Genomic DNA, 23770 nt, shown 5'->3' with positions numbered 1-23770 from the left:
CTTTTTGTTTCGCATTTCACAATTATCGCAAGTCCCAACCCAGACTAAATCTTTTAGCCAGTAATTGCATTTATTAAATTTAAACAACCGAATCAAGGGTTCACGTCGACATGTGATTCCATTTTGTCGTCGCCAGGAGTGATGTCTTTTGCAGGCCAAGTTGTCAATAAAATTAAAGGGCATTGGCCATCACTAATGATTTGAGTTTAATTTTAATTATTAATATTATAAAATATTTTATATCATTATTTAATTTTAATGATATTATATTATATAACTAAATATATATATATAAAATTTTTTATACTAATATTGTATTAAAATTAATAAAATATTTTTTATTATAAATTTAATTTTCATGTGCTGTCAATGTAATAAATTAGTTTTACATGTGTATTCAATTATATAATACCACATTAGTAAAAATAACTATCTTTTATATTAATTGCGTAAATAGTCATGTAAAAAAACAAATATAATTGTGTATAAAATATTTTTACACTGTGAGTGTATTAAAATTAAACTCTTTTTATTATTTATAAAGTTTTGCTAATATATATTTTAAGAATACATTTTAAAATACTATAAAGGTTTTTTTTAAAAGATATTTTTATACTTTTAATGCATTAAATACATAAAAAACTTAAAGTTATTTATTATTATATTTTTAAAATAAATATTCAGATAATTTGTTTGTTAATTAGTTATCGTTAGACGCTTTGTCAATAAGTTATCGTTGGACATATGACGTTATTAATTAATACTATTATGCTGCCGAACATGCTAAATGAGATGAATCTGTACATATGTTATGGTTTAGTTCACTAACAACTAATTAGCTATATATACTTCCATTACTTCTTATTTAATTATTTTATTATAAAATATTTTAAATATATATTAAAATTAACTATCAAAATTAGTTATTAGTATAAATTATACATATATTTATACATAAATATATAATAACTAATTTTAGTGTGCACATAGTACTTTTATTTCGTTATATATATATATATATATATATATATATATATATATATATATATATATATAAACTAAATTATTATTATAACATTTAAGGAGTAAAACCAAATTTAAAACTAAACGTTCTTGAATATAAAAAATTAAAAAGCATCAAAACTAACGTTCACAATGTAGAGACTCCCGATACTGCCAAGGCTTTTCTATCTTAATTATTCAGCCACCACTATATAATATTGTTTCCTTTTTCCCTGTACATTATATATACATCCGAACTCTCCTACCTCATTGATCTCATACAGTTAGCAAACCAATTAGGGAATAAGGTGAAAAATTTATTATATGGAAGTGAGCAACAAATACGTTGTGGTAAAGCATCATATTCAAGATGCACCAGAAGAGTCTGATTTTGAGATCAAAATTAGGGCTTTGATACTTTCAGTTGATTCAGGATCCAATGATGTAATTGTGAAGAATCTGTATATCTCTATTGATCCATATCAGATAAACCGCATGAAGAGCAACGACCCTTCGCAAACTTCTATAAGCTTTGCTGCTCCCATAACGCCAGGCGAGGTACGTATATATATTTGCCATATTGCCACTGATTCTCAATTTGATATTTTGACGCTATAAGAAAAACGTTGAGTACTATTTAATTTATCGTCATAAAAATAAATAAAATTTGATGGTAAATTAATTACTATAAAAAAGAATTTGACAGTATAAACCTTACCGATAATCATTTGTCATTAGATTTTTTCGTCTGACAATAATTTTTGTCGAATTCTGCGATTGATTACCTGCCGAAAAAAACATTTGGTTATCGCCGGATTTTTCCGACGATAATGTTAGCTCCACAATATTTTGTTTCTCGCGCTATTACTGTCGGATTATTCCCTTGGTAAATCCGACGGTAATCTTAATTTTTTTTAATATTGAGACGCAATTTTTTAATTTTATTTTTAATTTTTTATTTAAATTTATTTTTCATACAATTAGTGGTCAACTTACAAATAATAGAAACTATATATGTAATATTAAATATCAAATATTTAAATAAATTAAAGACAAATAGATCAAATAAATACAATGAAATAGTGAACACAAAGCCATAATCACTAAAGATCTTGGTAGTTGTCGTCGTCGTCGTTCCCATGGTCCTGTTGAGGCGAAAGAAAAGGCGGTGATGTTTGTGTCCCACCAACAGCACGCTGCCACCAGCAGGGTTGATGCTAGCAGCGCGCATTTGAGTCTGGTGCACCTCCATCTGAGCCTCCATCCGCTGAAGCCGCTCTAGCTGTTCCCACCACTCCAACCTGAGGTCATCCATGGCACACATGTGAAGATCTCCTTATACCTCTCTCGAGTCTCGGTCAGCTTCTGAGCCTATTCGTGGAGGCTGCGGGTGAGCTCCTACACCTGTAGTCTCAAATCAATGCCTTTCTTTGCTGAGGCAGACGATGGGCTCAACGTAGAGGTGCGGAGGGTACTGGCGAAGAACGACCCCAACCCGTATACATAGTTCTTGTATGGCCACTGAGGGTCTCACGCCAAATCGCATCAGGATCGACAACTGAAGCAGCAGAGTCATTGGCGTTCTCGCTATTTTGCTGAGATTGGTGAGTCACAGCCTCTACTCTCTGCGTATAGGACTCTTGTGTAACATATGTTATTATGATTAGGACGACAACTGTACAATTAATCTTTAATTTTATATCACAAGATCATATGTTTACTCACATAATGTCCTAAGACCACTTATCAGCAAATTTCTCTTTGTTATCCTTCAACATGTGGGTGTACTTGAAGGTCTCCGCCAACGTTCCATCGCAATCCAACAACTTTCGACTACACATGTTGCATTGAAACAAATTATTAGGATGCATACTAATGATATGTCAAAGAATATAACTAAGTTAATATCAAAATTAGAGAAGCCACATACTAGCCTGACCTTAGTCTTTATGAAAGTCGCTGAGCCTCCAGTATACTTGGACGACCTGGCCGATGCCCTGTTAGCTTTTTTTGTGAGACGCCGATGCCTGAACTCCTTATCAGTCTCCCAATGAACATACAAAGCCTTCTTGATTTCCCAGCGGAGCCAAGAAGTGAGGTAGTCGTGCCGCTTATGTACATCCTCCAACATCTATTGCAGCCGCATACCCATACGATGGTCGTATATCTTCTTGATGATGAGATCGTGCTCTTTGTCCCATATAAAATTCAGCTGCACAAAGTAAATTTAAAATTAGTTAATCAAAATATATCGTATTAAACAAATAGAAGATATAAACTAGCTAAGAAGGTTTGACTATATTAAGTTCTAAACCCTAAACACTTCTGAAACCATCACTCTCTAATCTTAGAGGAGATCTTCTTGTAGCTCGGCTATGGATGGTCGTACATCAGCTTGAAGACGTTGGTTATCTCCTGAGTACATGCATTGTTACATTGTTAGCGCAAACCTATCAACAATTCACAAACAAACTAATATGGCAATATAAATTAAAATTTTAGAAGCAAATAACCATAATATATAGAGATTCTTTTAGAAATTTCGGCAGAGTTTCATCTATAACTGGAATGCGCCACAAACTCTATCTATCAATGATTAACTTAAACAACACTAAATGTCAACCATCAATGAACAACAGGCAATAACCAAGATGCAACCTCCATAAATGCATTAAATCCATTAGACTAAAATTAATAATCAAACACTTTCAGCAATTCAATCATCAGGATATATCAAACATTTTCAACAATTCAAACCTACAACCCTAAATCTACTAAAACTAGAATCAACTATCAAGAATCACTAATCACGATATATCAAATACTTTCAGTAGTTCAAACCTACAACCCTAAATCCACTAAACTAGAATCAATAATCAGACACTTTCAACATATAGAAGACTTAAAGTAGTACTTACATCGTTCCGCCATCAGGCCAAATCTTCAAGCGTATGATGGGAGGTAGTGGAGGGACATCAACTGGCTCACTTTCGTGAGAGGATTCCGAGACTGCGGCATCCGTCGCTGGAGGCGGCGTCACTGAGTCATTGAGCTGCTGACCGGATGGAGGCGGTATCGTCGCCGTAGACGCATGACGTAGTTGGAGTTAGGGACCATGATGAACGGCTGGTCCGATGCACCTGCAACTTGTGACGTTCCCGGGGTAGTCAGAGTAGAGGGTGAGGATCCAGAATTCCCAGCGGTATTGGCAGAAACTCTCTCTACCACGACCACAACCATGATCCGCAACACCACTACCTGTCGTCATGTCTGCAAAGAGTATACCAATTAAAAATGTGCTAAACATATTCACAACATCATTCAAAATCCTTAATCAAAATAAACTATGTTAAACTTAGTTCAGAAATCAAACAAAGAGAACGAAATAAAAAATAATCAGCACAAATCAACAATAATCAGAAGTTCAGAAGAGCAAATCAACCTTATAAATTATACTAACTAGTTCAGTACCCTAACTTCAGAATTTTAGAAAAATAAAAATTCAAAACAAGTTCAGTATCTTAAGTTTAGAACTAAATAAGGAACAGAAATCAGAATATATTCTAATTAAAATTGAAACTAAACAAGTTCAATACCTTAAGTTTAGAAGTTTAGAAACCCTAAGTTCAGAACTAAATAAGGAACACAAATCCGCTAATGTTCTAATTAAAATTGAAACTACACAAGTTCAGTACCCTAAGTTCAGAATTTTAGAAAACCATAAGTTCAAAATAAGTTCAATATTCTAAATTCAGAACTAAATAAGCAACAAAAATTAAAATATGTTCTAATTAAAATTGAAACTAAACAAATTCAGTACCGTAAGTTTAGAATTTTAGAAAATTCTAAGTTCAAAACAAGTTTAATACCCTAAGTTCAGAACTAATAAGGAATACAAATCCGCCAATGTTCTAATTAAAATTGAAACTACACAAGTTCAATATCCTAAGTTTAGAATTTTAGAAAATTATAGGTTCAAAACAAATTCAGTACCCTAAGTTCAGAACTAAATAAGAAACAAAAATCAAACATATTCTAATTAAAATTGAAACTAAACAAGTTCAGTACCCTAAGTTCATAATTTTAAAAAACTCTAAGTCCAAAACAAGTTCAGTATCCTAAGTTCAGAACTAAATAAGGAACACAAATCTGCCAATGATCTAATTAAAACTAAAACTACACAAGTTCAATATCCTGAGTTCAGAATTTTAAAAAACCATAAGTTCAAAACAAGTTCATTACCCTAAGTTCAGAACTAAATAAGGAACATAAATCAGAACATCTTCTAATTAAAATTGAAACTAAACAAGTTCAGTATCCTAAATTCAGAACTAAATAATCAACAATAATCAGAAATCTTAAAACAGCAAATAAATCTAATAAATTATATCAACAAATCAGAATTCCAGAAAATCCTAACATTAGAAATATTACCTGAAAAAGAGGACCAGAAGTGAGAAGAAGAAGAAGCAATGTAGGCAGCGGCAGCAGCGGCAGCAACAGCAGTAAAAACATCGACATTGGTGGCAACGACAGCAGCGGTAGCAGCTCCTTCAGAGTTCGGCAGCTACAACGGTGACAGTGAAGGAGGAGTGGCTCCTGGAAAGGAGGGGCTGCCGGGGATATGAGAAAGGTAGAGAGAGTGGGAGGTGAGAGGGTTAGAGAGAGAGGGGAAAAAAGGGTTTGCACTTCAATTTTACGGCACAATTACCATGAAAAAGTTCTGACAGTAAACTATTGCGGGTCACCAAAATACAGCATTTTATTAAGTGAGTTTACCGTCGAATAAATTCGATGGTAATTCCAACCTTAAAAGATACACCAATTATTACCGGCAAATTTAGGCTTTGTTTGGATATAGGAAAGAAAATAGAAGGAAAGAAAATAAGAGGAAAAAAATGAGAGGAAAGAAAATAGAAAGAAAAGTAGAGTTATTTGTGTGTTGTTTGGATGAAGAGAAAATGAATGAAAAGAAAATAGAGAGAAAAATTTCTTTTGTTTGGATGAGAAGAAAAGTGAGAAGAAAGAAAATCATAATGGTATAAAATTACATTAATGTCCTTATAATAAAATAAACTATAAATATTTTTATTTATTTATGCTTTATTGCATTTTATAAATATTATAAAATATTATAATCTTATAAATTATTTATCTAATACATATATAATGTTTAAATGTAAATATTTATTATAATAATGTATTAAAACTATTAAAATTAAATTTATATTAATAATTATTAATAATAATAGAATTAGGAGTAATATTGTAAATACATCAAAATAACATTTTCTTTCTAATTTTCTTGCTTTTAATGAATGGAAAATTTTTTTATGAGACCTACACCAAAATTTTTTTTTCTTCCCATTTTCTTTTGTATCCAAACAAAGAAAAATAAAATTTTTCACTCATTTTTCTTTCACCATTTTTTTCCTCTTATTTTCTCTTAAACCAAACATAGTGTTAGCGTCAAAAACATAAATCTGCCGATAATTATTTAACTTTTTGAATTCGATATTTTTACCACCGATAAGTTTACTACTCTAGGACGTTAAATCTGATAATAAAATCGATGGTATTTAACGTTTTTTGTTTTTTATAGTGTAAAAGCTAAAGTCGATTATCAATCACCATTTGAAAATTGATGTGAGCGTATAGCATGCATATTTCTCAATGTTCTGACTTCTGACAATTGAATTGGTAGCCTTAGAGATTTAATGGTCTGAAGGTCTAATTAAGGTGGACTGAGTAGAATAAGATATATTATTTAGAAAAACATAATTTTTTATTTATTTATTTTAAATCTGTTTTAAAAAATCAATTAATATGTTCTTAGATAGACTTTTTCGGTTCATTAATCATTAGTTGTCAATTAATTTTTTGTTTGAATTATAGATCGGTTTGTTGGTGATCAAATTTTTAATTAACCCGATTAAACTGTTTTAGTCGTTATTATTTAGATTAAATTCTCATTTCGTCCCTAATATTTGAAACATTTTATTATTATTTTAAACATTTTATTTTGTGTTATTTTATTCATCTGGTCTAAATTATTTTTTTAAAATATTATTTTTATTATTATTATATTTTTTCTCTCTTATTATTATTATGTTGCATTTATTTTTAAATTACTACAACAATAAGATAAAATTTTAGTTTTGATATGAGGGCTAAAATAGGATAAAATAAAATATTTTAAATATTAGAAATAAAATTAAATTTAACTCAATTTTTAGGGTCTAAAATAGTATTTTATTCTTTCTTATTTTAATTACGAGTAACAAATTATGAAATTATTGATGATAAAAGAATGTGTCAAAATTTATATTGTAGAAGAACAAAAGTTTGAAATAGTCAAAATTTCTTTTTATTGTCCTTTTTAATATAGTTATTAAGACTTTTAAGTATTGTTCTTGCTGAGGTTGACCGGTGTATAACTCGTCTGTCGGTGAATACTTGTAAGCTCTCCGTCAAGATGAGGTATACATCGGCAATGAGAGAACAAGGGGGTGGGTACCTGCAAAAGACACTCCGACGCTCAAGTCAGTAAGTGTTTAAGAGGTAGTATAAGAATAATTCTATGAATATAAAATGTAAGAGATGAAATGAAAGTTACCATGTGTTATGTTGTGTTTATAATAATTCTATGAATATAGAATGTATTATGTTGCCCCCTGAGATTAGATATAGAAGATTTCTTTTATAGGCATAGAATTGATGAATGATATTCATGTTATGACCGTTTGGTCATTAAGATTGAAATAATGGTCATTAAGTCGGTAATGAAGGTGTCGTTTACAAACAAAGAATAAATGATAATTAACGCCGAGTTATAACTCATAATACACAATAAAGACCGAGTTATAAGGTGACGGATCACAGCCCCAAGCTTTGTCTGCCGATCATATGATCCAGGCTAAGCTTAGAAAATAAAATGAGTTATAATTCTGTTAAAAGATAAGTGAATAATGATATGGTGAGCCCCCAAGCTTAGTCGGGTTATTATGTCGGCACTTATTCAAAAAATAATTGAGTGATAAAAGTCATTCAATCAAGATAGTTGTGTGGGGGATACTTTTCCGCTTAAGAACAATTTTAGCATTTGATTGAATGTGAACTGAAAAGTTCAGAGATAGATATCCATTGACGGAATCGATTGTATGATCCGAGGATATAATGATTAATTGTCTTGGAAATTTTTCCGACCCACAACAACTTATTGATAAATTTCTCTCTCAAAATAATTAGTTATTGAATATTTACAATTTACAATGAAGATCTGACATGAATAAGATAAATTGAGAAAATGAATAGGTATAAAGTCGCAACATATATTGAGTAATATATATTGTAAAAGTAAAATAGTTCAAAGTAAAAAAAAAATATACCTTTACAGTTGATAATTGTAGAGAAGAAGACGACATATATGAATGTCATACATGTCAAATGTGAATATTTGAATTTTGTTTTGTAGAACATGCTTTAATTTGATAATAAAACAATAAGATAACAGTTATTGAATGATACATTTAGCATAATGTTTCTAGCAATTATAGTATGACAAGGGATATTCTTCGTGCAATAATAGTAAATTGCCTGTTTAATTTTCTACATTAAACAAATAGTAACATAAAATTTAATAGTATAAAATGAATAGTGTAACAGTTATATACAATTGATATATAATTAATTTTTGATGGAATCCAATTTTAAGATTTGAACTCATTATTACTGTCATTTAATTATATAAATGAAATCATTAAGCAATAAGAATATAGCACCTAATGAAATAAAAATTCAATTGACATGGTTGTTATATGTCATTATTGTATAAAACATATATTGAGGTTTGAATATAACTAATAAATCAGTAAATATTAGTTACACAAAATATAAATGCAAAAATATATGTGAATAAAATAAATAATGTTATTTGTGTAAGTAGAGAACTTTGAAAAAGTAAGCAAAATTGATAAGTGAGTTTGTGCTCGGATTGATTGAAAATCGAGTTTGTTCTCGGATTGATTGAAAGCCGAATTTGTTTCCGGATTGGTTCATTGATCGATTATGAGATGTGAAATATTATGATACGTAAAACTGAAACAATTTGAATGTATAAAGTACATACTTTATAAAAAGTTACGATAGATTAAAATTTGATAAGAGGTATTAAATAAAATATTAAATAAGATTGTTGAGATTGGTTAAAAAATTTGAATGTAAATCAAGTTTTATGAACCTAAGGGGAGTGGGAATTATTTTACTCGTCCCACGGTGGGCGCCAATTGTTCTTGCTGAGGTTGACCAGTGTATAACTCGTCCGCCGGTGAATACTTGTAAGCTCTCCGTAAATATGAGGTATACATCGGCAATGAGAGAACAAGGGGGTGGGTACCTGCAAAAGACATTCCGACGCTCAAGTCAGTAAGTGTTTAAGAGGTAGTATAAGAATAATTCTATGAATATAGAATGTAAGACATGAAATGAAAGTTATCATGTGTTATGTTGTGTTTATAATAATTCTATGAATATAGAATGTATTATGTTGCCCCCTGAGATTAGATATAGAAGATTTCTTTTATAGGCATAGAATTGATGAATGATATTCATGTTATGACCGTTTGGTCATTAAGATTGAAATGATGGTCATTAAGTCGGTAATGAAGGTGTCGGTTACAAGCAAAGAATAAATGATAATTAACGCCGAGTTATAACTCATAATACACAATAAAGACCGAGTTATAAGGTGATGGATCAAGTATCTTATTTGTTAAAAAATATTAGATGTATATTAAAAATTAGTCACTATATATTATGTAAAAATATAAGTATAGTTTAATTTTTTTTGGAAAAGGTGCTTATTTTATCTTTGATAAATAAAAAAGCTCATATGTTTCTGTTTGTAATTTTTAAAAGCTAGCAGTGTTTTTAAAAATATTTAGGAGGAATTTTTTAAAATTAACTTGTATTTATTAAAATTAAAAAGTCTAATATAATTTCATATATTAATTAATATTTAAATTTTAAAAATTATTATAATATTTTTAAATTTTAAAAATTATTTTATTAAATATATTTGTTATTATTTGTGTTTATTTAAAATTATTTTTAATTTAATTTATTAATAGATGTTATAATTTTTAAAAAACAAAAAATTTGTTAAGGTAAGTCGAAAATATTCCACTAATTGATGTCCTTAATGTTTGTGTCCTCTCATACCTTGCAACTTTTATACAGGCAATTGATGGTCTTGCTATTGGAAAAGTTCTGGTGGCTTCTGACAACGGTAAATTTCAGAAAGACGATTTGGTTATGGGAGTTTTCACTTGGGCAGAGTACAGTCTCGTTAAGGAAGAGAGCATAATAAAAAAGTTGGAGCCATCTGAATTTCCACTCACTTATCATCTTGGAGTTTTAGGTAATTTTGTCGGTACATTTTTATTAAGTAATTCAAGTTAAGCATAAATAAGAAATCAAAGCACATGGAAGAAGTTGTGTCAATTATTTCAAGACAATCAAAAATGTTCTTGAGACTATTTATTTAACGAAAACAATTACTGAGCAAATTAAACTATTATTTTGTTACACAAAAGATTTAACTTTTTGATAATAATAATATATGTTATGGTGATTACTGATTACGATAATTATTTAATTTTTAATAATATTTAAAAACATTAAATATAATTTTATATTGATATATTAATAATATAAAACTTTTTTATACGTATATCAAATTATATATTGTCATATTTATAAAAATAATTATTTTTTATAATTAATACGTAAATAATTATCCAAAAATATAAATATAATTAAATAATTATGTAGAATAATTTATTATGTTAATATATCAAAATTAAATTTTTAAAATATTTTTTAAGTATTATCAAAATTGTATAACTACCTAAATCTATAATAATAATTATCATCATAAACTTATATATACTTAAAAATTATATTTGTCACACAAAAATATACCAAATATAAAGAGACGTATAGAGAGCCTTGGAAATCAAACTTCGACATTTTGTTACTATGGCAGAAAAATAAAATGCAAACATAAATTTATAAATAGAACTTTGACTATTTTTTTGAACCTTTTAAATAATTCTCGAATATTCTCACAAAAAAATTGAATAATATATAAAAATTATTTATTATTTATAAAAACTATACATAAAAAAATGAGCAAATTTTCCGGGACCTTTCACTATTTTGAGGGTAAAATACTTTTTACCCCTATGTTAAGTGGCATCAATTTATTAGGGCAAATGATAAAATATGGACCCATTCATATATATTAACTGAAAACAAACACCGTTAAAAATAAACTAAACTCTTGTTTCACTAGTTAATCCATTCTAATTAATAACTAAACTCTTAAAGGCTGAAACTGCATTTTGTTAGTCCTTAATATTTAAAAAATAATAAAAATATTAGTCCAAATAATTTAAAATTATTTTATTTAAAATTCATTAATTAATACTAGAATAATTATATAATTTTAGATGTAATAAATATATAATTACAAATGCTATGTTTTATAAAATAATTTTACATATTGTCTCTATAGTATTATCATTTTAGTTATATGTCACTACTGAGGTAAATAGCTAGTAATAAAATGCAAAAGTTTTTCTTATTCCCTTTTCGATAGAATTTTTATTCCATTTGATGATTTTATATTTAAAATTCTCAAATTCATAAAACTATAAATAGAATTTTGTATTCATGTATCATTACAATTCAAATACAGGATTAATAGTATATATGACATATATAATAATAAATTGGGCAAATCACAATAATAAATTAAGGGGAGTAAAATTTTACACGAATTAGCCCAAAACGAAAACTGCTTCATGAATCCACTATTTATATGTAGTTCGAACCAGTTAAATTCGAACTCCATTTCTACATAATTCGAACAAGGTGGATTCAAATTATACACAAACACACGCACACACCAATTCGAATCAGGTGGGTTCGAATTACACACAGTAATTTCTATGCTGTTAAAAAATTAATAATTTATTAAAAAAATTTATTAAAAAATTAATAATTTAAAAATTAAAAAATATATATTTTATTTCATACATTAAAAAAAAGCTAACAAAATATTTAATTATGAGACTTCTTTAAAATATTTGTGATCTATCAATTCGAATTCCATACAATACTCTTTTGTCCATTTTTAATAGCTCATGAATATTTTTTAATAAATTTTTTTAATAAATTTATTTAAATTATACTACAAAAAATATTTTATCCTATGCAAAATAATTTTTAAAAAATGGCTTAAAAAATATTAGGAGTACTATAAAAATTTGTAATGTTCTAATAACTTAGGTAAATACATGCATGTACTCAAATTTTAAATAAAATACTCTACATAGTCAATAATAATTTAGAAATGAAAGAAAATATTTTATTCCATACAAAACAATTAAAAAATATATTTTATTTTAATACAAAATAATTTTAAAAAAATGGCTTAAAAGATGTTATGAGTACTATAAAAGTTTGTAATATTCTAGTGATTTAGGTAAATACATGATAAAAATATTTTTTCTTTAAGATCTAAATTATTATTGACTATGTAGAGTATTTCTTTAATGTCCTAAGTCATTAGGATATTATAAATTTTTATAGTACTCCTAAATTATATGGTGATTCAAATTATATTCTACATAAAAATTTGTAATATCCTAATGACTTAGGACATTAAAGAAATACTCTACATAGTCAATAATAATTTAGAAATTAAAGAAGAAATATTTTTATCATGTATTTACCTAAATCACTAGAATATTACAAACTTTTATAGTACTCATAACATTTTTTAAGCCATTTTTTTAAAATTATTTTGTATTAGAATAATTTTTTTTAATTGTTTTGTATGGAATAAAATATTTTCTTTCATTTCTAAATTATTATTGACTATGTAGAGTATTTTATTTAAAATTTGAGTACATGCATGTATTTACCTAAGTTATTAGAACATTACAAATTTTTATAGTACTCCTAACATTTTTTAAACCATTTTTTATAAATTATTTTGCATAGGATAAAATATTTTTTGTAGTATAATTTAAATAAATTTATTAAAAAAATTTATTAAAAAATATTCATGAGCTATTAAAAATGGACAAAAGAGTATTGTATGAAATTCGAATTGATAGATCACAAATATTTTAAAGAAGTCTCGTAATTAAATATTTTGTTAGCTTTTTTTTAATGTATGAAATAAAATATATATTTTTAATTTTTTAACAGCATAGGAATTACTGTGTGTGTAATTCGAACCCACCTGGTTCGAATTAGTGTGTGTCGGGTTCGAATTATGTAGAAATAGAGTTCGAATTTAGCTGGTTCGAACTACATATAAACGTGTATTGGTAGATTCATGAAGCAGTTTTTGTTTTGGCTGATTTGTGTAATTTTAGTCTGCCATTGGCTTATATGTGTTTTTTACCCTAATAAATTAGGATAAAATTTATATTTAAATATGTGACTTATCTTAAGAAAGATATAAGTCTAATATATTTTTTTAATTAACTAGAATAGCAGAAAATAATTTTTTTTAAAAAAATAATTGAATTTAAAATATAAATTAAAAGAAAAGAAAACGTTGATTGAGAGTAAAAAATTAAAATAAGCATTGTGATGTAACATTTTAACCAATAATTAACTTGGCAAACATTTAACATCCATTATTTTCAAAAAACAAAAATATTAATGAAGTATATTGATAAAAATAAAATATTACTATATGCAATTTATTTTTTCTAATGCTACCTTGTGACTTATCCTATGATTAGATTTTCACAATAAACCTATTATTTATTTGAGAGACAATTTTCATAAAAGTTGTTACTTGTATCATATACTTAATTAACAGGACATTTTCTCCTTATTGACTTTATCCACTTCTATTGTTTTTGTAATATTTTAGTTTTTTGAATTATGTTCATTCTTCATAATGAATTAATTAAAATGATTATGATTTAAAACTAAAATTCATAATAAAGAATTAGAAAATAATATTTTAAAAAACTAAGATGTCTAATTTAAAATTTAAAAATATAAAAATATTAGTTTTAATAAATTCTTAACCGATCATGAATAACTCTTAAAGATATAGTTATAACTAGTTCTATATTTATTGAATTTGAATAAGCTTTAGTTATATGAGAACATCAGAAAACTAGTTTTATTCTTTGAATTTAGTATAAAATCAATATCAAATTCAATAATTTTTTTTGGTCTTTTTTTTCACTGATGCTTGTAGGTTTTAATGGATTATCAGCCTACGCGGGATTTTTCGAAGTATGCAAACCGCAAAAGGGTGAAAATGTCTTTGTGTCAGCAGCATGTGGAGCTGTGGGCAATTTAGTTGGTCAATATGCCAAACTATTCGGTTGCAATGTTGTTGGCTGTGCTGGGAGCCAAGACAAGGTCAACTATGCAACACTACAACTATACATTGTACAAGTAGTTTGCCATTATATGAACCCAACATTAGTGTTATTTCAAAAGCCTAATTCATTGTAATTTGTTGTAGGTGACATTACTCAAAGATAAGCTTGGATTTGACGATGCATTTAACTACAAAGAAGAAAAAGATCTAACCTCTATCCTGGCAAGGTTTGTTAGTGATTTGTGATAAATTATTTAGTAAATTATTAGTTTTTTCTGAATATCATAAAAAAATCAAACCATACTTATAGATAGCAGAAAAAATATAATATTTATATTTAAAAACGAAGATAAATATCCTCTATGATAAATAATAAATTGATATAATTCACAATATCTGATTCCGAAAAATCTTAATGAGTAAAAATTGAAACAAATCTAAGTGTTTTTTGTTTCTAAATCTACATACATAGATGTGACAATAAACTACCTTTTCTTCTTTTAATAAATCTGAATACTTTTCAAATATATAAAAATTTTTATGAATATTCTTTTTAAACTTAGAAAATCTATACTACCAAAGCTATAACACCCATAAAAAATTATTACCATTACAAAAGAGGATAAATAAACCACAAAAAAAGTTATATTGATTTAGAATAAAAATCAGAATAATAAAACTAAAATTCAAAAATTCAGATGTAAAATTCAAAACAATAAAAATTAAAAAGGTGGAGAGGAAGAATGAAAAGAAATGGGAGAGGAAAAAAAAGAGAGGCAGAAGGAAGAAGGAAGACGATAACTAGAGAAAAGATGAAGGAAAGAAGGAAAAAGGAGAGAGAGAGAGAGAGAGAGAGAGAGAGAGAGAGAGAGAGAGAGAGAGAGAGAGAGAGAGAGAGAGAGAGAGAGAGAGAGAGAGAGAGAGAGAGAGAGAGAGAGAGAGAGAGAGAGAGAGAGAGAGAGAGAGAGAGAGAGAGAGAGAGAGAGAGAGAGAACCATTATACTGCTACCAACACAATACCGAGCCTTCCAGCGTTAGGTACTTGGTCTTTGCAAAGGGAGAGAAGAGAGTTTTGTTTAAGGACAGGTAAAGGGAAAAGGTAGGTTTTTTTTAGAGTAAAGTATTATTTTGGTCTCCAACATTTGAATCAAGTCCTAATTTAGTTTCTAACATTTTAAAAGTTTTATTTCAGTCTCAAAAAATTTCAAACATTTTATTTTAGTTCCAAAAAGTTTTAAGCAATTCAATGTTGTCTCACTAGTAAATTTGATATGAACAATTAGCATATTTAAGAGATAATAATGTTTGATTTTAGTACATAAATAAAATTGATCTATCAATGATTACCAACGTAAAAGTTTTTCTTTGATTATGGAACGTTGATGATTGATTGATAGGATTAGGAATTTTATTACAAAAAGGATATTGAAAAGAGAAAGTGTTATAAGAAGGTTTTGATTACATTTCTTTAACATAAGGAAAAAGATATGACTTAACAATAACGTTGTTAACATTTACGTCACTCACTGATTAATTATTCGTGCAAATTTAATGGTAGGATAACACTGAACTCTTTAAAACTTTTTAGGACAAAAATAGGATGTTTGAAATATTAGAAATCAAATTAAAATATGACCAAAATATTGGAGGACCAAAATAGTATTTTACTTTTTCTTAATAAAAGATTCTATGAAGAGTTTTAATAAAAAGAACATGTGATACTATTGTGTATTAAAAATTCTTATGAAGATTAAATTATTATTTTTATTTATAAAATTCAAAACATTGGAAAATTTATTTATAAATGAATAAAATTTATGTTGTACTAATAAAAAATTGATTTCATATAACAAAAATATCTAAATATTAATTTATTTATGAATATATTTATTAACATTTTGAATTTTTATTGGTAAAAATAGTAGTTTAATTATTTATCATTCGTAGATACAAAGGTAATATTTTGTTCATTGACAAGAAAATTTGTTAGTATTTTAAAATTTCATGAATAAAATGCTAGTTTATTTTAAAATTTATTTTATTCTACAACTAACATGCACTTTTTTAGATAATATATATCCACCAAGCTCTTTTTCTCACTTTTTTCATTGTCTGTTTTTGTTTTTTATGCTTGGGTTTCTTTTCTTTATTATCATCATCATCTAAAAAAGTTATTAGTATACCAAAATCAGCCATTAAAATTAGTTACTATATATTTGTATACGAATATAAGGTAAGTTACTTATTTAAATTATATAAATACTAAAATTACTAAATTGTCCTAAAAATAAATCTTCTACCATTCTATCCTCTCACCTTTAATATAAATTATAAAATTTATAAATGTTTTAAACGAAAACGTAAAACTAGCAAAGAACCCACAATTTATTGGCTTTTAAACAAAAACGTAAAACATGTGTAGCATAAATCGTTGGCTTTTATTAGGTTTTAAGGTCTTCAAAAATCTAACCTAAAACACAGAAAAGTATCACGAGTTAGTGGGTTGAAGATATTGCAGCATAAAATTATTTTAAATGTCATGATTTATGAGAATATGATATAAATTCAAGATGATACCCACGATTTAGGAACATAAGGAATCAAAACTCAATCAAAGGCAACGATTTAGTATGTCAATCAGAACATTTTGATGGTATAAATTTGTCAAAGTAATATAGAAGAGTGTAGTAGAGTGAAAAAATAGGTGATAGTTTCTTAGCATTTGTTCATTGTATGGGAGAAATTAAAGAAACTAGATAATCTCTCGGTCCATTATTAATCAAGTTGATGTTAGTTAAAACTTTTTTCTCAATGCTTTTTGGAGTGCTAATAGAGACAATATTAATATTACAATACAGTAAGTTAATCTTAGTTAAAATATTTTCATGTACTCTTTTAATACTAATTGAGATGCAAGTTTTAGTTAAAAATTTTAACAGTGTAATTTAATTTACTTGTTAATATTCCATCCAAATTTGTTAACATTTCATCCAAATTTTAACTAAAACTAACATCTCGGTTAATACTAAAAAGAGTAGATAAAAAATATTTTAACTAAGATTAACTTACTATATTGTAATATTATAAATTATAATTTTTAATATGTCAATTTAATATAGGATTGTAATATTAATATTGTCTTTATATTAGCACTTCAAAAAAGTATTGAGAAAAAAATGTAAACTAAGATCAACTTAATCAATAATAGATTGGTGGATTATTTAATTTCTTTAAAAAAAAATTTTCGCAATGAACAAATGCTAAGAAACTATTATCCATTTTTTCACTCTATTACACTCTTCTATATTATTTTGGCCAATTTATACCGTCAAAATGCTCTAATCCATACACTAAATTATTACCTTTCAACGAATTTGATTCCTGACGTTCCTAAATCGTAGGTATCATCTTAGATTTATATCATATCCTCATAAATCGTGGCATTTAAAATGATTTGTATTTCAGCATCTTCAACCCACTAAATCATAGTATTTTCTTGTATTTTAGTATAGATTTTTGAAGACTTTAAAACCCAATAAAAGCCAACTATTTATGTTATATATTATTTCACGTATTTGCTTAAAAGCCAACAAATCGTGGATTTTTTTTTGTTGGTTTTACATTTTCATTTAAAATATTTATAAATCACACAATTTATATTAACGGTGAGAGGATTTGCTTTTAGGACAATTTAATAATTTTTGTGTTCATATCATTTAAATACGTAAATTACCCAAAAAGAAAACACACATACACACATGCATGTATATATGTTGCTTAACTTATTTTTAATATATATCTTATATTCTAACATATATTTTATACTAGTGGTTGATTTTAGTACACATCTAATTAACATGGTTGATCATCATCACTACCACTACTAATATTATTATTATTGCTGTTGTTGTTGTTAAAATCTAAACCCTAATTTAAATAAAAAACATTTATCATGTCCTGGCCTCTTTTCAATATTTTTAGTTGAATAAAAGTACTTTTAAAGCGTTAGTAATAAAATGGATTTTACTATGTATGTGTTTATGGTAGCTACAGTAACTATGTAAGTGTTATAAAAATTAAAGTCACAATTTTTTTTTTATATTTTGGTAACATTTCTTTTAGTAACACTTTTTAAAAAGTGTTGTTAAATTATAAAAAAAATGTTTAACTCTAATTTTAACATACTTCTTGAAATACTGTAATTACTGTAGCATAGATATACTCGAATGCACCTAGTAATTAATAATCAAACGAACATATATGAAATTGTTTATTCTATTTTTAATTTTAGGTACTTTCCTAATGGAATTGACGTATATTTCGACAATGTTGGGGGAGAAATGCTAGAGGCAGCAATTGCGAATATGAATACATTTGGTAGAGTATCTATTTGTGGAGTAATCTCACAATATACTGATGCAGAAAAGAGATCATCACCAAACATGTTGAATGTTGTGTATAACAGAATCAACATTAGAGGATTTTTGGCTGCAGATTTTATGAATGTTTTTCCAGACTTCATTGCGAAAACATCAGCCTATCTTCAAACTGGAAAGTTGCATGTGATTGAAGACGTGTCATCTGGTGTTGAGAGCATCCCTTCTGCTTTTGTAGGAATCTTCAATGGAAATAATGTTGGAAAGAAAATTGTTAAGGTAGCTGAAGAATAATAAGCAAATAAGTTACAGATGATATTTAATAAAATTTGGTGTAACTAATTTAACCTTTATGAAGGTAAATAGTGTGTAATGATGAGCAAAGTTAATAAAATTAATATTCCTTATTGTCCATTAAATCACCAAATGAAACCATGAAAGCTGATAATACACACAATTTGGTATTTTGAGGTAAAAAAAAGTAGTCACTCAAAAAGATATAATAATAATAATAATAATAATAATAATAATAATAATAATAATTTATTATCTATTTTGACATTAGGATGGTGTAGTAAAATGAATAACACTTTCGAAGTTATCAGATTAAGTTGGAAAAGTTGTATGCACCTATATCAATGATGGATCAGACATGCATACACTTGACTATGCTACATTACCTAACTATATCTTGGCACGTGTAACTCACTCACAATATAATTCATTGTGTTTGAGTCATAATAAACTAACTAGTTTTTAGATTTTAGATAATTTATTATAAAAGAATTACTAAAAACTTACGAAGTAATTAAAAAAAACATGAGTCAAATGAGTCGATGTGTCTAACTCGTTAATTGATGAGCAAAAAATCAATGTATTCAGATATTGGGAAGTGTACCAAATCGTTCAAGTAATACCATTGTGAGTGAATATTATTCCCACGAGAATTAATAGATTGAGACAAGAAACGTCTAATTAAATCTCTAATTAGATTGATCAAACTTTGGCAAGAGGATTGTAGATTTGAATTAGAAGCAAGAACACTGAAGAAGATGACGAGAGAATGCTTTATGAGGTTGGAAGAAAATCAATGGATGAGGAAGTTGAAGGCCTCGAAGATGTTTGATTCTTAAAATACAATGCTTATCCTTTCTTATTTTAACTCATGCAAAAATCTTTTCACAGCAAATAATTTATAATCAAATTCCAGTTCCTTGGTAATTTAATTTCTCTTAACCCAATTAATCGCTAATTCTTTGGTCAACTAATCAAGAGAAGAGATGAAAAGCGGTTTTGATTTTTAAGCCACACAATATTCAAAAACTATCCCTAGTTGAATTATATATCACGTATTCAAAACTAGTTCTAAATAATTGAAGATTATAAGATGAGTTTTAAGCTAATTCCGAAATTAATTTTTTTGAAGTAATAACAGAATCTGTAACACCCACACCACTAGAATGTCATGTTTTTGGTTGCACCACTTTGATAATGAGAATATTACGATGACTTCTATATATATAACTATGATAAATAGGAGCCTTTACCTGAAATTTTTATTGACTTTTTCTTGAATAACCGAAAATATTTTTCTTTTATACGTACATACAAACATACAACTCATCACAACACTTTTACATTCATTAGAATAATATATACAAGTAATATACAAATATATAATATAAAATCACAACTTTGATCTCTCTTTAAAGATATATAAATAACGATAACAAAGGCGAGGAAAAAGATCTAAGAGAATACAATAAATAAAGCACAACCAAAAGCTTAGTAAACTCTTCATAGGCTTCTTCCTCTATTTCCTGAAAATATAAATTGGCCAATTTAATTCAACTGTCGTTTACTTTTCTTAATTTTGATCATCGGGCACATTACTCACTTCCTACTTCTTTCAAGATTTACTATCTCAATATGTAAAGTTAACCAAGCACATCAAACTTAGTCGCAATCCAAGTTACCAACCAAAACCATCATCAAATCTTGCCTTATTACTCGTGGAAAACAAACACAAGCAATTCACCTAAAATCAAGCACAACAAAGTACAGATAATTCAAGTAGTACAAGTAGTAAATAAATATATTAACAAGTAGGCAAACTAAATAATTATGTGCACCCAAATAAATACATATGATGCATGTCTGTCCTACTAGCCGTGAGCTCATGTGTTGGTTAAACTGTCAGACCCAACACATCCGATATCTAACACAGATATCGTATCTCTGTTGCGCATCCCCAAGAGAAATAATACGAAGGAGAGTTCCTTTTCACCTTCTCTTGGAGGTATTACCAGGGGGAATAATATGAAAAAGAGTGTCTTTCCAGTTTTTCCTATGAGGCCATGCCACATAAAACAACGGAGAGTGCTATCCCACACAAAGGAGAGTGTCTTCTCACCTTGCAACCAGAAAGAATGTAGGAGAATAACACAAAGAAGATTGTCTTTCTACCTTTCCTATATTTACACCACAACTCCGAGCAAGTGGGATAAAACCATCATCCTTGTCCGGTGGCGATGCCTTATCAACAACGCACGCGGGACAAAATCCACATCCTTTTCACGCAAGCAGGACAAAACTCACGTCCTTGCCAATCCGGTCATCATATCACATTTACAATTATAATCACAATCTCAACCAATTTCAGAAGATATAACTCATCATAACCCATTCATTTATTAAAGTAATCAACCTCATCAATTTGTGAGCGGGACTATGCCGCCGCCCTCACCATGGGCGAAACGAATCACCATCCCGACAATATTAAAATCTTTCATTTAACAAAGTTTTATCAATTAACTTCAAATTCATCTTAAGTTTAAAACTTTTTCTAAAAAGACTCAAAAATCATTTAATTTTTCCAAGCATAATCTTAATTAAAAACATAATCATTTATTCAATTTGAAGCAGATTCTTATAAAATTTTCGGCATAAACTCTGCTAAAATTCAAACTTTTCCACCTTTCAAGGGTCCTATCCAACCAAACATCTCTCAACCCTTCTTTGTAACACCCTATCACATAGAGCTTTTGGTGCACGAAATCACAATCACACTTTTGCAATTCCGCACAACTAACCAGCAAGTATACTGGGTCGTCCAAGTAATACCTTACGTGAGTAAGGGTCGATCCCACGGAGATTGTCGGCTTGAAACAAGCTATGGTTATCTTGTAATTCTTAGTCAGGATATTAGTAATGATTCTTAGTTTTAATTGTAAAAAGTAAAAGAACATGAAATAAATACTTGTTATGCAGTAATGGAGAACAGGTTGAGGTTTTGGAGATGCTCTTTCTTCTGAATCTCTGCTTTCCTACTGTCTTCTTCTTCGCGCACGCAAGGCTCCTTCCATGGCAAGCTGTATGTTGGTGGATCACCGTTGTCAATGGCTACCATCCGTCCTCTTAGTGAAAATGGTACAAATGTGCTGTCACTGCACGGCTAATCATCTGTCGGTTTTCACTCATGTTGGAATAAGATCCATTGATCCTTTTGCGTCTGTCACTACGCCTAGCACTCGTGAGTTTGATGCTCGTCACAGTTATCCCATCCCAGATCCTACTCGGAATACCACAGACAAGGTTTAGACTTTCCGGATCTCAAGAATGGCCGCCAGTAATTCTAGCCTATACCACGAAGGTTCTAATCTTATATTAGAAACCCAAGAGATATGCACTCAAGCTATTGCAAATAGAACGGAGGTGGTTGTCAGGCACGCGTTCATAGGTGAGAATAATGATGAGTGTCACGGATCATCACATTCATCATGTTGAAGTGCGAGTGAATATCTTAGAATAGAAACAAGCGTGATTGAATGGAAAACAGTAGTAATTGCATTAATTCATCGAGACACAGCAGAGCTCCTCACCCCTAACCATGGAGTTTAGAGACTCATGCCGTAGAGAATACAAGTTCTGATGTAAAATGTCACGAGATACATAGTAAGTCTCTAAAAGTAGTTTTTATACTAAACTAGTGACCTAGGTTTACAGAAAATGAGTAAACTAAGATAGATAGTGCAGAAATCCACTTTCAGGGCCCACTTGGCGTGTGCTTGGGCTAAGCATTGAGCTTTACACGTGTAGAGGCTTCTCTTGGAGTTAAACGCCAGGTTGCAGCTTGTTTGTGGCGTTTAACTCTGGTTTGTAACCTGTTTCTGGCGTTTAACTTCAGAATAGGGCAGGAAGTTGGCGTTTAAACGTCAGTTTGCATCGTCAAAACTCGGGCAAAGTATGAACTATTATATATTTCTGGAAAGCCCTAGATGTCTACTTTCCAAAGCAATTGAGAGTGTGCCGATTGGGTTTCTATAGCTCCAGAAAATCCATTTTGAGTGCAGGAAGGTCAGAATCCAGCAGCATCTGCAGTCCTTTTTCAGCCTTTGAATCATATTTTTGCTCAGGTCCCTCAATTCCAGCCAGAAAATATCTGAAATCACAGAAAAACACACAAACTCATAGTAAAGTCCAGAAATGTGATTTTTGCATGAAAACTAATAAAACTATACTAAAAAGTAGCTAAATCCTACTAAAAACTATATGAAAATACCCCCAAAAAGCGTATAAAATATCCGCTGATCAGCTTTACGCGTAGGTCGTAAATCAAATGTGGTAAGGCGTTACGACCTCTAAAAACAAAATAGAGCCGGGAAGGAAAAAGTTATGCAAAAACCAAGACCAGACAATTTCGTCACACTCGAAAAGCGTTAAGATCGAAAGCTTATACAAAAAAACCAAGAGACATGTATGTATAAGTAGAATTCCAAAGGATAGTTACATAATCAAGCTCTAGACTAGACCTGCGAAACAAAGGCCGGCTAGAATAATATATATATATATATATATATATATATATATATATATATATATATATATATATATATATATATATATATATATATATATATATATATATACACACACACACACAACCCAACAGTGAACCAAAAGACAAATA

General features: G+C 28.4%; 1 protein-coding gene across 1 annotated transcript; it reads left to right on the top strand.

Annotated features, from left to right (window-relative positions):
* The first annotated feature begins 1268 nt into the window (after positions 1–1268).
* LOC112747139 (2-alkenal reductase (NADP(+)-dependent)) lies at positions 1269–19220 on the top strand. Its single transcript, XM_025795148.3, has 5 exons — positions 1269–1560; positions 10240–10420; positions 14297–14463; positions 14570–14652; positions 18717–19220. Exons 1-5 carry the CDS (start codon positions 1327–1329, stop codon positions 19093–19095), a joined length of 1044 nt encoding a protein of 347 aa, XP_025650933.1. The 5' UTR covers positions 1269–1326; the 3' UTR covers positions 19096–19220.
* Positions 19221–23770: the final 4550 nt, after the last annotated feature.

The sequence above is a fragment of the Arachis hypogaea genome, chromosome 15 (genome assembly GCF_003086295.3).
Source record: "Arachis hypogaea cultivar Tifrunner chromosome 15, arahy.Tifrunner.gnm2.J5K5, whole genome shotgun sequence".
Lineage (NCBI taxonomy): Eukaryota > Viridiplantae > Streptophyta > Magnoliopsida > Fabales > Fabaceae > Arachis > Arachis hypogaea.
Note: the sequence above shows the minus strand (reverse complement) of the source record. Positions and strands in the feature narration are given on the sequence as shown.